Genomic DNA, 17,088 nt, shown 5'->3' with positions numbered 1-17,088 from the left:
TTGTCTGGCTATTTATTCTTTGTGTTTTACTACATCATGCGATGGTGTACAGAGCTGTTTGAGGTGTTGTATCGAACATTTGGGTGCCATTTTCTGTTATGGGGCTTACCGCTGAATATAACAGGTGACAGGCTGCGGTGCAGAAGACCCAGGAATGCTGGAAGAGGTAAGTACTCATTTATTTCTTTTAAAGTCCTCCGCCAGGCCATAGATGTTTTTCTGAAAGTCTGCAACAAATTTAAAAGGTTATCAGAGAATAACCCAGTCACCTGGATGTTTATCAAAGTAAACTGTATTACTCCCCTAAAAAAAGTTATAATTTGTTGGTGGAGAAAAAAAATCAAGACGTGCCTGATGTGAGGAAGAAGGAGCAGATGATATCCATATCCTTTGGGATTGCAATAATATATACAGGCGGTCCCCTACTTAAGGACACCCGACTTGCAGACAACCCATAGTTACAGACAGACCCCTCTGACCTCTGGTGAAGCTCTCTAGATGCTTTACTATAGTCCCAGATTGCAATGATCAGATAGATGTAAGGTGTCTGTAATGAAGCTTTATTGATAATCATTGGTCCCATTACAGCAAAAAATATTTAAACTCCAATTGTCACTGGGGCCAGTTTTTTTTTTTTGTCTGGATCTACAATTATAAAATATACAGTTTCGACTTGCATACAAATTCAACTTAAGAACAAACCTCCGGACCCTATCTTGTACATAACTAATTACAAAATTCCAAAACAGGCAGTCCCCGGGTTATTACAAGAAATTGGGGTTGTCAAGCTCTCTAATGATATGAAGACCATTTTACTGTGGATCTCAGATATAAGGATAGTGAGATTATGGCAAACGCCATAATAATGGTGGTACAAAGCTAATTGCTTTATGCAATATTAGCCAGTTAGGTAAATGACATCTAAAGAGTCTCCTTTCATAATTATGTGGAAAAGGATTACGAATTCAGATATTGAGGGGGAAGGTACCATGTAATAATTAGAAATCTGGACACCTAGAATAAGGACAAATATATCTGGAGCAGTCTACTTTATCTCCTGTTTAACTGAAGCAAGTGGCGAGGAACTGGTGCAAATACTTTTTTTTTTTTTTAGGGGTGGGGGGGTAGAAGACAATTACTAAAATAAATGTTTAAATAATTGATATTGGGAAAGTTTGTTAAAATTGTAAAATAAGAGTATAATGTGATCAGCATAATTCTCAGGGCCTGATTTTATTTTTCGCTATACCCCCACCTCTATACCCAGCCCTTGTCCTGGCCACAGACTGGTTTCCATACTAGGATGTAGTTGTTGTGTACCATGCATTCCACAAGATGGCGCACATCTATGAAGGGAAATGCTGCAGCTACTTATGACTCGTCATGTATTTTTTTTTAACACTTCTTAAAATGTTGAAACCTAAATAAATACAGGTTTAATACTTAATTTATCTGCTATGTTGTATATAGATTAAATGTGCATTTTCTATGCAATAATATTTTATAAGGTAAGTTGAAAGGAAATTTTACCACCAAAACCAACCTGGGACACCAACTTATAGATTCAGGCGCTGTGACTGGTTATCTTCTTATATTTGTTATTCATGGCCTCCTTCCTTCAAAACTCAACTTTTAAAAGTTGAGTTTGTGCCAGAAGGGTTCTGGAGGGCGTTACCAGAGCCCCTTCACGCTGTAGCCTCTGTCTCTCCCTCAGATTACAGCGGGGAGGGGGTAATGCTAACACAGTGGGAGAAGTATCCATAGACAAAGAAAAAGCTGACAAACACCATTCCCTTGTTGTACCTCTTGTCAGGTGTAGACCAGGAGAAATTCACACATTCAGCAGTGGGAGTAGCAGTATAACAGCCTGTGAAGCTGCAAAACAGAGGGGCTCTGGTAACATATCTTCTGTGCTTTTAGTATTCTTTTCTGCTCTGGGCTTTAACCCTTTACCTGCCAGGCGTTTCTGGAAATTTTGTTGTGTTATTGGTCAGACCAATTTTTACAATTTTTGTAAATGTAATAGATGAACATGTGTAGAGTTCAGAGATAACTCATAGTCTTATGTTCACATGAATAATTCATGATAAAATAACTAAAAACAACAATAGCCAAAAATCAGCTTTTCAGCTACAAGTGTTGAGGCTGTCACAACCTGCACCCCTAAAACCTATATATTTTTTGAAAGCGACAACCTGGCGATTGCCTTGATCTAAAGACAACCTTCATGCAACTTTGTGACAAACACAAGTTGTTACAAAAAAAATTACTGAAACTAATTCCATTGGTTGTAACTAGTGCGGTACCGGTCCGAACCACAAAGTTCAGGTCAGTACAGAACTTGCCCTGAATTTGCCAGCTGCAATTATTTAATTAATGCAGGACGTGCTTGCCTCCATATTGGGGGATGATCTGAACTCCCCTATGTCATCACAGAAAGCGATGATCGTCACCAAAATGGCGGCATGCATGTGCCTTGGCTGGTTAGACCCGGGATATTCGGCCCACGTTTATTTAAATGCAGTTGGCGGCTTACAAACTCATTTGTATTCCCCTCAGTTAATGGAGTTGTGTGTAGGCTTTTTTATTAAAGGGGGGGGGGCCCTTTTATTACAGGATAATGGTTGTCACAAAAAATTGGGAGAGGTCCTATCAGGAGCAGGGACACGACCCTTAATCGACATACTGGGGGACGGGAGAACATATCCAGGCGCCTGGCTTCATACAGTCGCTGACCCCTGTGTTTAAGACTATATGCTCTGTGGGCACAATAATACCCCAAGGGGTGTCTCATCTACAAAATGCTTTCTTGGTGCAATGGGGAGGACCTAACACTGCCTTATATGAGGGCCAGAGAGGAGGTTTTGGGCGAGTACATTTATGAAGGTGCAGTGGGAGAGATCCCTACTCTACACAGCATGTTCCCTTCAGTACCCCCTATCTGTTGGTGCTGACAGAATTCTAGGGGCACTATGCTCCATGTTTGGTGGGATTGTGGGGTAGTGGCAGCTGTCTGGAATGCCATTTGGGATCTCTAGTAGAGGTTATGTGGAACCACCGGGAACCTATCCCCGGCCATCGCTCTGTTATCCATGCTTCCAGGACGTCTCAAAGACATCAAGAGAGATCTATTATGACATTTCCTGGTGGTGATGAGATTGGTGATTCCCAGGTTGTGGAAATCTACTTCTCCAACTACTAGACTATTATTGAGGACGTGAATCGAATTAGGCGCATGGAAGAACTTAGGGTGTTAGAAAACATCCAAATTGACATATATCATTAGTTTTGGTATAAATGGGTAACATTCACTGGCATGCATTCATTATGTTCATATCTTTGAGCTATCGCAGACAAACCCTCCCCCCTACAGTGTTCCTTCCCCTTGCTCTCCTCTGCTCCCTGTCCCCCCCATTTACTTGCTTTGTTGGTTATATGTGTTTTTTGTCTGAGCCAGTGGCTTACTTGATTATAAACCCTTACCATAACTAAGTATGGGGCTGCGACCCGAACATGTGCCTGTCTTGTGTGCCCTAAGCTCTTCCTCTGTTAACGTTGTTACATAATAAAGATATTTGAACCGTAACGATGGCAACTGCTATTTGAGACTGTACTATGGACCTGTTCCCCATAAACCTGTTCCCCAAATTCAATCACTTGTGGCATGCATCTCAGAAACACGCAACCATTTCTTACAATTGAAACTTCTAAAATGCTGTTGCTCTGATTCATTCTTGCCTAGATTATTGTAACTCCCTACTAATCGGTCTTCCTCTCACTAAACTTTCTGCAATCCAATCTATTCTTAATGTAGCAGCCAGGCTCGTCTTTCAGACCAAACGCTACACAGATGCCTCCAGTCTGTGCCAGTCACTTCCCTGGTTGCCCATCTCTTTACGAATAGTTTATAATTATCTCCCTCACCATCAAAGCTCTGCATAATGCTGCACCTCTTTACCTTATTAGCACTGTTGCTTAGGGCAACACATATTGGGGAACATTTACTTAGTGAATCGCCGCACCCAGCACCAAATTTCTAAGATTGTGCACCAGAAATAATGAATGTGTCGCGTCCTCGCTCAGGTCCGACAGTTCACCATCTATTTTGTGGTGCACCTTTAACGTAGGGCATGCAACATAATTTGCAAGTTAAATGCGGTGCTCTGTCCAAATCAGTCAGACCGACTGACGGCACGCCCCCTAATTTGTGTCGCATGTAGGCAAGCGCAGCTGCGCTACAAAAGGGTCGTGTGTAACACAATATCGGCTCAGATACTTCTTAAATACCTGTGCAAGCAGTTTCAGCCTATTAGAACGTGAACAGTTCGGGGCAAAGCCCTTAGTAAATGTAAAAGTTGGCACATGTAACCGCACATGGACTTTCCATCAGAAAATCCTGTCTGTTGGCTGGACTTTCAATAAAAAATTTAAATCCACACAATCTCCGTCTCTTTTCAGTGGCCGGAGTCTAATGATCCAGCTTCCTGAGAAAAACCGGAATGCCCATTACCAATTAATTGGTACCCTCTCCACGCTTCAATTTTTGGTCAATAATTCTGCATACCACCAACAGGGTCCATTGCTGACCTGGTAAAAAATTCACACACGTCGAGTAAAGAATTTTACACCTAATGACAGTGATGAGCCCATCGGTAACATCATCCATCTGCCCCTTCTGCTCAGAGAATCATCAGTGACATCATAGGACCCCCCAGAACTGATGTCACTGATTATATTGATGGTCTTGTGTCATCTGTGCCACGTACGTGAATGGCTGCAGGCACAGGGAGCAGCCCCTTCATCCATGTGGTGAAGACAGGAGGGGTCTCCAATGCTGCAGCTCATGGCCACAAACTGCAGCAATGACGGAACATCCCACCGAGGGAAAAGTCTCTTATACAGTAATGCACGGGAGACTTTATTCCAAGGTGTAAGAATGTAGGGGATGTCACATAAGCCCCCCCCAAAGACGCAGTCCCATGTAACATGCATCTCTTGTCTCCTCATACCCTGCTAGATACACAATCTTATGTAACTTACACCTCCTCTCCAAAAGCCATGCAGTCCCATGTAACATACTTCTCTGGCCACCCCAGCCCTCACCAGACATACAGTCCCATGTAACATACACCTCAGCCCTAAACAGACATGCAGTCCCATGTAACATTCACCTCAGCCCCACCAGACATGCAGTCCCATGCAACTTCTCTGACCACCTCATCCCCACCAGACTTACAGTCCCATGTAACATAGACTTTAGCCTCCACCAGACATACAGCCCCATGTAACATTCACCTCATCCCCCACAAGACCTACAGCCCCATGTAACTTCTCTGGCTACCTCATCTCCGCCAGACATACAGTACCATCTAACAATCACCTCAGCCTCCACCAGACATACAGTCCCATGTAACATACACTCTCGGACGTTACATACAAGGATAGAGATAGGTCCTGGGACTATTATACATATGGGTATTTAGGTTCGGTCCATACTATTAATATCATATACTGAGGGGTCGGATACAGTTTTTTGTATTTATTTTTATTAGCTTATCACTATTAAGGTTTTATTTATGTACTACATGTACCTGCTATATCCTGCTTAAGCGTCTTGTTGACGCGCTCGTGCATGGGGAAGTGCACGGCAGGGGGACGCGTCTCCATGACAGCGCCTCTCCGGTCATGTGATCCGGGAAGGGCGCTCTCAGGTGACTCGTTTTCCAGTGAGCGACCTCATGGAAGGAGCGTGTCACGCGGTGGGAGCGTCTTTCAGTGGGATGGCGATCATATAGCAGTCGATGCGACACATATTCTACACCTCCTGACGAAGCATCAGTGAAACGCGCGTGGGGTTGTAATTCATTGGCCTCCCTCCTAGGATCGCCCACCGATCGGTCTTCATTATGCCTTCGTCTGAGTGTACTTGATATATGCGGATTTACTGAGGCCGGAAGGTACCTCCGGTCTTCAAGTTGGCTGCATTTACTATTTGATATCCGTACCCCCGTTTGCTTTACTTGCTTTTCAATTAGATTTTACTTTTTGGAGACATCAGATATTTATAGATCACGGGGCTTTCTGGGGAGGGTGGCTTTTGTACTCTGTGGTTGCCCCTCATTTCATCTGGGCCACTTGTGTCCCTTTGTATATTATGTTGCATACATTATGTATATATTTGTGTATTGACACCAAAATAAAGTATATATTACTTTTTATGGCTTGTTGCAGCTTCCTTTCTTTTTTTGGTCCATGTAACATACATATCTGGTCACTGCTTCAACCTTCATACAGTCCCATGTAATATACACCTTTGCGCTCACCAGACAGATACACAGTCCCATGTAACATACATTTCTTGTCACCTCTGCCCCCACCAGACATGCAGTCCCATGCAACATTCTCCTCATCCCTACCAGGCATGCAGTCCCATGTAACATACAAATCTGGTCATTGCTGCCACCTTCACACAGTCCCATGTAATATCCACCTCTGCACTCACCAGACACACAGTCCCATGTAACATACATTTCTTGTCACCCCGGCCCCCACCAGACATGCAGTCCCATGTAACATTCACCTGATCCCCATAGACATGCAGTCCCATGGAACATTCACCTGATCCCCATAGACATGCAGTCCCATGTAACATTCACCTGATCCCCATAGACATGCAGTCCCATGTAACATTCACCTGATCCCCCATAGACATGACATGCAGTCCCATGGAACATTCACCTGATCCCCCATAGACATGACATGCAGTCCCATGGAACATTCACCTGATCCCCCATAGACATGACATGCAGTCCCATGGAACATTCACCTGATCCCCATAGACATGCAGTCCCATGTAACATTCACCTGATCCCCATAGACATGCAGTCCCATGTAACATTCACCTGATCCCCATAGACATGCAGTCCCATGTAACATTCACCTGATCCCCATAGACATGCAGTGCCATGTAACATTAACCTGATCCCCCATAGACATGCAGTCCCATGGAACATTAACCTGATCCCCATAGACATGCAGTCCCATGTAACATACTTCTCTGGCTACCTCAGCCTTCACCTGAGTCCCCTGTTCCCTTACTTCAGTCCTAATAACAACCAGTCCAGTCCGGCACAGTCACCCTCACCTCCATGTATACAGACATTACACCACCTCATTACAACTTCTCTGCTTCTTGCATAGTTAGGGTGAAAACATAGAAAGCCACACCCTTTCCCAGGATGCTCCGCCCCTTCCCGTGACATCATTCCTACTAGGAGTAGCTCCGTTGTAGACACACCCCACCCCAGAAACTCTACAGTTACGCCTTCCATCTCAGTCTGGTCACATGCTAATGACGTCATCGAAAGTCCTCATCCACCGTGGAGTAAGTGCAGTCCCCCCCCACCGTGCCCCTCCCATGTGACAGCAGCGGCGGGTGTCAGAGCAGTCATATGACTGGTGCAGTGATGGAGCGCTCGAGCTAGAGACGTGCCAGGCTCTCCATGCCCCGCACATACTGAAATATGCCACCGACTCTGTTCCAGAAGCTTTTCAATAAGAGGAGCGGCCAGCTGTCTCCTTCCAGGGACCCGAGGGAGGACTATGCCTTCAGGTACGAGCCAGCTGTCTACATACCTGTTAGCGCCATGTATTCTTACTGCAGGGAGACCTGTGGCACTACAAGTCCCAGAATGCACTTCTGCGGCACTACAAGTCCCAGAATGCACTTCTGCAGGGAGACCTGTAGCACTACAAGTCCCAGAATGCACTTCTGCGGGGAGACCTGTAGCACTACAAGTCCCAGAATGCACTTCTGCGGGGAGACCTGTAGCACTACAAGTCCCAGAATGCACTTCTGCGGGGAGACCTGTAGCACTACAAGTCCCAGAATGCACTTCTGCGGGGAGACCTGTAGCACTACAAGTCCCAGAATGCACTTCTGCGGGGAGACCTGTAGCACTACAAGTCCCAGAATGCACTTCTGCGGGGAGACCTGTAGCACTACAAGTCCCAGAATGCACTTCTGCGGGGAGACCTGTAGCACTACAAGTCCCAGAATGCACTTCTGCGGGGAGACCTGTAGCACTACAAGTCCCAGAATGCACTTCTGCGGGGAGACCTGTAGCACTACAAGTCCCAGAATGCACTTCTGCGGGGAGACCTGTAGCACTACAAGTCCCAGAATGCACTTCTGCGGGGAGACCTGTAGCACTACAAGTCCCAGAATGCACTTCTGCGGGGAGACCTGTAGCACTACAAGTCCCAGAATGCACTTCTGCGGGGAGACCTGTAGCACTACAAGTCCCAGAATGCACTTCTGCGGGGAGACCTGTAGCACTACAAGTCCCAGAATGCACTTCTGCGGGGAGACCTGTAGCACTACAAGTCCCAGAATGCACTTCTGCGGGGAGACCTGTAGCACTACAAGTCCCAGAATGCACTTCTGCGGGGAGACCTGTAGCACTACAAGTCCCAGAATGCACTTCTGCGGGGAGACCTGTAGCACTACAAGTCCCAGAATGCACTTCTGCGGGGAGACCTGTAGCACTACAAGTCCCAGAATGCACTTCTGCGGGGAGACCTGTAGCACTACAAGTCCCAGAATGCACTTCTGCGGGGAGACCTGTAGCACTACAAGTCCCAGAATGCACTTCTGCGGGGAGACCTGTAGCACTACAAGTCCCAGAATGCACTTCTGCGGGGAGACCTGTAGCACTACAAGTCCCAGAATGCACTTCTGCGGGGAGACCTGTAGCACTACAAGTCCCAGAATGCCATGCAGCTCTAGAGCCTGTGGCTCTACAGTAATGTATAGCAGCCTGATGCATATTCGCCTGTGCTGTAACATCACTGTCTGATGAGTATTATATGCCAGTACTAGCTGATAATGCCTGTGCACTGATTACTATATAGACATTACACCTGCCATGTCCGGGTACTTTATAGATGGTCCACAGTGGCCGGATCTCAGTACAGGATGACCAGTCTCTGAAGGATTAGGATAAGTGCACACCTTCAGGATTTTTGATACATATTTTGAATATGAAACTGAATAGTTACAACGATGGAGAGTGGCTTTTATTTGTCTAAATATCCTTTTTATTTATTTTTTTAATTACAGTAGAACTTTTTTTTTATTTAAGACAAAGAAGCTCTAGGCCTTATATTTTCATTTTGTGATAAAGATACAGACACAAATGGGCTCCTCCGGGGGCCGGAGATACCAATAACAGGCAGTTACTCTCCGGATACATGAATAGCCTTGTTATTGCTATAGATGGGATCACAGCAATGCCTAGCAGGTAACGGGCACATACTGTACCATGTAGGCTCTGCTCATCTGCCAGTACCCATAGCCCCCATAGGCTATGGACGTCACCACCGTGCTCAGATGTCCCTTTCCTAGGGCAAGGTGTCCTCCAATCGCCCCTCCTGCTGTGTGTAGAAAGAGGGGGCTGCCCATTGGCACACACTGCTCTGTCTCCTGGTCACATTTAGATAAGGAAAGAGTCACAAGAAACTGTTCATTATTGGTGGAAAGACGATCCGTCCATCTTTGTCAATTCCTGATCATATGATTTATCCAGTAACCAGTGAGATATCCCTGTATATTTATGTCACAGAGGACCATCTTGAGAATCTGGGCCCTATTAGGTACAATGTTTTAGGCGTTAGTATTGCCCCCTATCATTCATCATTGGTGGGCACCATTTATAAGGGTTCTTAGAGTCCCAGTATTATTTCCTTTAAAGTGTCTGTATTCTAAAATAATAATAAAGTTACTCTCCTACACATAGCTGCTAAGGCTAGTACATGGCTCCTGGCACTGTGTGAACAGTAGTTATGGTGTGGGAAGCTGAAGGTAAATAAACCTTCAACCTGATCAAGCGTGATAAACCAGGGAAACTTACTCATAGACACAGACACCGTGGCTGTGGTTATTTTCTTATTTTTTTTGTTATATATGTATATATGGTCTCCTTCCTTCTGCAATTAACTTTTACAAGTATGATAAGCTGATCAGCTCTGCGGGTGTTACCAAAGCCCCTCCATGCTGTAGCTTCACAGGATGCACTGCGCAGGAGCATCTCCCATTGTATGCTGAAGCTTCCTCTGCTGTAGTAAGATTATATTAGGCAGAGGGAGGGGAGAAACTGTGTAAAAGCCTTTGAAGCTACAGCACAGCAGGGCTCTGGTAACACCTCCAAGAGCCTTTTGGCTTATTAGCATAATTCTAAAAGTTGATTTTTAAAGGAAGTAAGCCATGGATAAGAAATATAAGATGGATCTACGAATAAGTGTCCCTGCTTTATCTCCTTTGATGTCCCATTCCAGGGTCTCTCTGTGCCCCGGTATAGGTCTGCTAGGTCTAAGCTTGCTCTTGCAGCTTACATCTAGCTGGGCACAACCACCCTTCACCATGTCCCAGCACCTGATACAACGATGGGAATTGTGTGGGGTGGGCATGTTTATTTTTTTTCTTATGTAGAACCACCCCCTTTCGGCTACACTTCACTATTTTTTGTTAGACTTGGACAACCCCTTTAAACGTAGAGTGTAAAAGAACCCCCCACCCCATGACTGGTGTGAACAGGTAATTACCTGCAGTTTTTTTGTTTTTTTTAAAATAAAATCATGTGGTGAGCCAGGCGTCTTCATGGTTATGTACTTAGGGAGAAACGCGGAAATCGGCTGTCAGCAATGCCCAAGGCCCAGCGCCAAATATACTTCTATACTTTGTTTGCGTTCAATGTACCTGCGGAAACGGTCATTTTAGAAAAATAAAGGAGTTTCACTGTATAAGACAACACAAACCTGGTTTATATGAGTTCACATTATGTGGAATAAACTGCGCTACGATACCTATTAATAATAATTTTGTTTATCTGGTGCCACCATATTCCACAGCACTTTTCAAAATCTAGGGGACACATACAAATAAAATAAGCCAATACAGAGTAAATCATAGTCATATAGAATTGATAGGACCTTTTCATTTTAGACTGGCCCTGTAGCAGGTGGTTGGCATCCTGCAGGTGTGCCCCTGCCCCGATTGAGGCTGTGCCATAGGATGTGTCATTGGGTTCTAATGCCTCGCTTATTATTAGCAGTGATGACCTCAGCATCACATGAATTCCATACTCATACATTGTGTCATGTACATAGGTGTCTGCAGTGATTCACATGTGGCTGTCAATTGCCGTCTAAGTAGAAGTGATGTGATGACCTTGGGGTTCCTAATGCCGGATAATACATATATTGAAAGCTTAAAAATGAATATTAGAAATAATATAAAATATGCTATATGGTGATTCAGGGTATGTCCATATGGAATATATAAGGTGCAGATTTTCTGCCCACAATTCACACTTTTTGTTGCTGAATTCTGTCATAAAGGCTTCAGATTTTTCAGACCAAAATCCACTGCAAAAATGGATTTTGATGGTATAGGTTAAGGCATAAATATCTATGTCCTATATTTCGCTTGCTTGCCTTCTTCTGGTGTGAGGAACAATAAGAAGCTCTTAGCCTTCCCCTCCCCCTCGTCCTGCCTGCCCGTTTCTTGCCCAGGGTTCGGTCTGGGTACGCACAAGGTTGTGTGAATGCAGCCTCTGCAATTTTCTAAGTTTTATAAAATAAAAGGTACTGTTTTAGGCTGCATTCACACAGCAGTATGGGGGACGTATATGCGGACGACATATATACGGCTTATATACGTCTCCCATAGACGGCAGTGGGAGCACGGCACCGTACCGTTCCATAGCCGGGAGAAAGATAGGACATGTCCTATGCTATGCCCCATGTTTCTCTATGGAGAGGGGCGGGGGTGAGAGGCGCTCACGCCCTCCTCCTCTCCCCGGCGCCGACCGTACCGTAGTACAGAGGGCACACATTAGTGTGAATGTAGCCTTAGGCCCCTTTCCAGTTTGTATTTCTATGTCATATTTCTATTTACATGAAGTATTTTAGCCGCATGTACATCCATATCCATTCCGTATCCATATAAAATACAGTGGGTTGACAAATTAATGTTTCTAAATTGCTCAACCCAAAAATCCCTGGATAATAAATTTATATACGTCAGAATGTGGTGCACAACCGTATACAGGCAGTCCCCGGGTTACGTACAAGATGGGTTACAAAGGTTTGCTCTTAAGTTGAATTTGTATTTAAGTCGAAACTGTATACTTTATAATTGTAGATCCAGACAAAAATTTGACAAAAAAGTGACAATTGGAGTTTCAAAATTTTTTGCTGTAATGGGACCAAGGATTATCAATAAACCTTCATTACAGACGCCTTACAGCTGATCATTGCAACACATATTTTAGTCTTTTTCATAGGCTTCTATGAGATGTATGGAATGGAAATACAGGAGAAAATAGGACATGCTCTATATATTTTTCTTTTTGACAGTATTGTCCATTGTAGGGAAAGTGGCCGTGTGCCACTTGTATGAAAACTGTACAGGTAGCTCATGGCTGGTATAATACGTTTGTGTGAAAGGGAACTAAGCAGTTTTCTGCAGACAAATCCATAGGATATCCTTGAGTATTGAACAGTGTTCTTTAATGTTTGCTCTATACCGCAGGACAATTGGTACAGAATATTTTTTTGTGTGTGTGTATGACGTGGATAAGATTTTTTTTTTTTCATTTGTAGACAAATCCTTGTATGAACAAGAACTAGACAAATCCAAGGAGCCTTGACATCTGCTTCTGGTGTTATGTCCCATAGTTGTGTAAAAATGTGTAACTGTATATATTGTGCCGTCAGTTGATAAATAGCCGGCATTGGCTTCTGATGATAGGATGAGGATATTAGGGTATGACTGGGTGTGATAGTGGAGGCCGCAATGTCTGTTTTAGCTGTAATTTACGCTTCTAATGACAGCTTGTGCCAGAGACGTGGTCCAGGATAATTGTGAGATCTTAAAGTAACAGGATCCTTTCACATACTGTTCCCATCGCTGAGGGGGATCAGGTTCCCAGCTATGAACATTGTAGTGTATAATTTGTTTTATTATTTGGTGCCAGAATGCCTGTCATGTGCCTACTGGATAGATCACTTTATTATTAGAGCGGCCATTTTACTAATCATTTTTCATTGTAGATTTTTAAAATCTGTCTAATACTATTATATTCCTGAATTAAAAGGTCAGAAAGAATAAAATTATATGATATCTCAACCTGGAGAAAGGCATATGGAAATGACAAGAGTCAATTTTAATATGTCCATTATTTTGCCAAATTAGAATACGGTTTACATACGAGGTTTGTTCTTAAAGGGCACCTACCACCACGAATCTACCTATAAAGGTAGATCGGGTGGTAGGTGGATGTATGGGACGTGAGGATAGCCCTTTTTAGAGCTAATCCTCACGTCCCCGCTAGCGTAGCATAAACTTTATTGCCCTAATATGTTAATTTAATTAAGCGGCTACCGGGGCGTGGAGTAGCCGGACACGAGGCTACACGGCGCGGCTACTCCACGCCCCAGTAGCTGCTTTCCCCCGCCTACCCTGTGATCTTCGGCGCGCAGCTGCCAGGAGCTGCGCGCCGAAGATCACAGGGTAGGCGGGGAAAAGCAGCTACTGGGGCGTGGAGTAGCCGCGCCGTGTAGCCTCGTGTCCGGCTACTCCACGCCCCGGTAGCCGCTTAATTAAATTAACATATTAGGCCAATAAAGTTTATGCTAGGCTAGCGGGGACGTGAGGATTAGCTCTAAAAAGGGCTATCCTCACGTCCCATACATCCACCTACCACCCGATCTACCTTTATAGGTAGATTCGTGGTGGTAGGTTCCCTTTAAGTTGAATTTGTATGTAAATTGTAACTGGTATATTTTATAATTGTAACTAGATTTTTCTTTTTTGTCCTTGTGACAATTGGATTAAAAAAAAAAAAAAAATCATGGATTATCACTAAAACTTCATGACAGACACCTTACAGTTGATCATTGCAGCCTGGGACTAAAGTATAGCATCCAGACAGCTTCACCAGAGGTCACAGTGAAGTCCATTTATAACTAGGGCTCGTCTGTAAGTTGGGTGTCCTTATGTCGGGACTGCTTGTACATTTGATTATTAAAAAATAAGTTATTCACCTGGTAGCATTTCACTTCCACTGTAGTTGGAAGCCATTTCTTCTTCAGGTCTCTCTCAAAATGTCACAAATAGATTGTAGGGATGTCAGGCTTCAGCCATTTTTGCCAACACTGTCTGCGTATGACCTTGCCACCAGGAGAAGACTTTGGTGACCCTTCAGAATCGTCAGTGATATTTATTAAGGTTTCCTTTTCTTTATCATTAACCATAATATATGAAGAATGATCAAAGCTGGTGAGAACCCTGAGCGGATGGCATTGATAGTCACATGGGTACATATAACATTTGAAAAAGAAAATAAAACCGTTATTTATTACAAAAACACATCCCAGACGTTCTAGTAAATGGGCTCAGTGCAGTTATCACAACCGTGAGCAGCACCAAAAAAGGCTGCATTTTTTAAAGTAGCAGGGCAGGCCTCCTCTCTCACCCCTGGCCTGGCACAGCTCAATGGGCAGGTCTCTCCCCTTGTGTGTGTGTGTACGCAAATAATTGTCCATCATTAGTATTCATTAATTCAGATGGATGGTATTTTGGGTTGAAATCACATTGGCCACTTAAAGGACATCTATTGCCAGATTAAGAACTGTAAACCAAGCACAGTGACATACTGGTGTGTTTTCACCCCCCCACCTCTGGCAGGATCTACTCTTCTTTAATCTTCTTATGCCCTGGTTTTTTTTTTTTTTTTTACAAAAAAGGCTTTTAAAATTATGCAAATGAGCCTGAGGGGCTCCAGACTCCATGGGAGTTATTGTAGTCTGGAACCCCTCAGACTTATTTGCATAATTTTAAAAGCCTTTTTTCTTAAAAACCAGGGCATAAGACGCTAAAAGAACAGCAGATCCCACCAGAGGGGGCAAATACCAGTATGTCTGTATGCTTGGTTTACAATCCTGGATTTGGCGATAGATGTCCTTAATGCTCTCTGTAATGCTGATATGACCTAATATATGGAAAAGGGATGAAGTGGTGGGGTAAACCCTTTGCTTCCACATCTTTCGGATGAAAAATTAGTCCCCAACCCAAGTTATGCAAATGATTTCCATCTACATTTTTTTTTTGTGGGTTCTCCTTTCAATGTAGTAATGTAGTGTATTAATAGGGAAGTAAATAGAGAAATGTTCTTACTAAGGCCTTGTTCACATTTCTGATTTGTTCTGAATGTGTGTTTTCTGGCATATTGGGTAGGTAAGGTAGCTTACCAATCTTCTAGGTGGAATGCTGGCCACCAGGCCAGAAACCTGATGGGCCTATTATAAGTCTGCGCAGCCCAGGACTAAAAGCTCCCCCCCCCCTTTCTGTAAAAAGCCACATGCTTACCTTTCTATCTGGTGCTATGAGCTGATCAGAGGGGCATTAGAGCCCCACTTATCTGATAGGTCATCAATATCTAAATCAAAACCCTTTTAACACAAGGATTTTGCTAGTGGAATAGTATAAATCACTAAAAGCCCAAGCAATATTGTTCCCATTATGTAAGTCTTCCTTATCTACTGGAGTGTGAAGAAACAATACATTATCCGTGTAAATGTAGCGCTGTGATAAATGTGTGGTAATGTTACTGTCATTTCCAACTCCTAAAGTCACAACTGCATTTGCCTGTTTGTTTTACTCTCCTCGCTCCTATAAGAGTGTTGTAGGGTTACTATAAGGCACAAGCCTAGCACTTTAGGTAAACATTGGGTTCTGGCTTCTGTTCAGGTCCGTACAACTTCCTAACTTTTAGAGTAACAATGAGGCTTTCTTCAGCCCATGTAATCTGAAGAATATCATAACCAGCCCCGAGTGGATTTTCTTAGGCTTCTGTGCTTTGCCAGCACGTCAGTCCTGCCCGGTAAAAGCTGAGTTGTAGGCTCTGAACCTGGAACAGAACTGGACTGGAGTTTATGGTTATGAAATATTGCAAAGAATCAAATACATTGTTACATTATATGAACTTTTTAATAATGGGTCATAAAACATATTTCCTACATCATAACTGATATCCTAGTGCCATTGGGCATAAGAGCCTACAGGTCTTGCATTCGCAGATGGGCTGAGTGACGAGTAATTGGAGATTTGTGGTTCCCTATTTAATTACTTGTAAGTGTATGAATCCTTGTGAATATATTCAGATTATCAATCTCCCCCAATACAATTTCTAGTATGCCGCCCAAATACCATAATTTTCATTATTCTGTTTTAAAGAGAACCCGTCATGCAAAATAACCCCCCTAAACTAAATATATTTTCATAAACTGCCATTAGAGAGCATTGCCTCTATCCCTTCATTGTCCCTCTACATGCCTGTAAACCTAAGCAATGAGGTCCTAAAGCTGTATGCAAATGACCTGGGAAATGTCCAATGAAGCATTAGCATATTCAAGCTGTCCACTCTATTCATGAGTGGGAGGCACAGCCACACCCCCAGTGCATGACTGACAGCCTGTATAATTGAGTGAGGCTGTATAATGATGTGCTTCCTGGTGCTGGCACCCCCTGCAGCCTGTGTGTGCATGTGTGTGTATATAGGAGAGATACAGCAGCTCCAGGATGCAGCCATGTTATAGCAGAACATGTCAGATTCATGTGTAGCTGATGTCTGTGTCTCTCACCTGTATATTAGGAGGATGCAGCATGTCAGCTCATGCAGCACACACACTAGCCATGTTTTACTATACATTACACACAGACATGAGCAGGGGGAGGAGAGGGGAGGGGGGACAGGGGTGACATCACTGCCTCTGACCATGTGACCAGCCTCATATACATGCTAAAGAAAAGATGATTTTACAATGAATAATGTATGAAATAACTAGATAAAGGCTGGGATGGGATCCTTGTGAGCTGCTCCAACAGGTAGTAGTGACAGGACAAGTGACACAGACCAGATGACAGGTGTCCTTTAAGGGCCTTTCTGTTGTCAGATGGGTGGTGCCTGTACCCCAGGCTGCCTACTTGACACAGAGAGCCTTATAATGTATTGGATGCCAATAATG

General features: G+C 43.8%; 1 protein-coding gene across 2 annotated transcripts in view; it reads left to right on the top strand.

The window, feature by feature from the left end:
* The first annotated feature begins 7,363 nt into the window (after positions 1-7,363).
* The window catches only part of FNIP1 (folliculin interacting protein 1), a 67,404-nt gene continuing 57,679 nt past the window's right edge, over positions 7,364-17,088 (top strand). For both annotated transcript variants that reach the window (XM_072145966.1, XM_072145964.1), the window contains exon 1: positions 7,364-7,612. In XM_072145966.1, the coding sequence (XP_072002067.1) occupies positions 7,524-7,612 (89 nt within the window). In that variant the 5' untranslated portion in view covers positions 7,364-7,523. The remainder of the gene's footprint in view (positions 7,613-17,088) is intronic.

Source organism: Engystomops pustulosus, chromosome 4 (assembly GCF_040894005.1).
Source record: "Engystomops pustulosus chromosome 4, aEngPut4.maternal, whole genome shotgun sequence".
In the NCBI taxonomy this organism is placed as follows: domain Eukaryota; kingdom Metazoa; phylum Chordata; class Amphibia; order Anura; family Leptodactylidae; genus Engystomops; species Engystomops pustulosus.
Note: the sequence above shows the minus strand (reverse complement) of the source record. Positions and strands in the feature narration are given on the sequence as shown.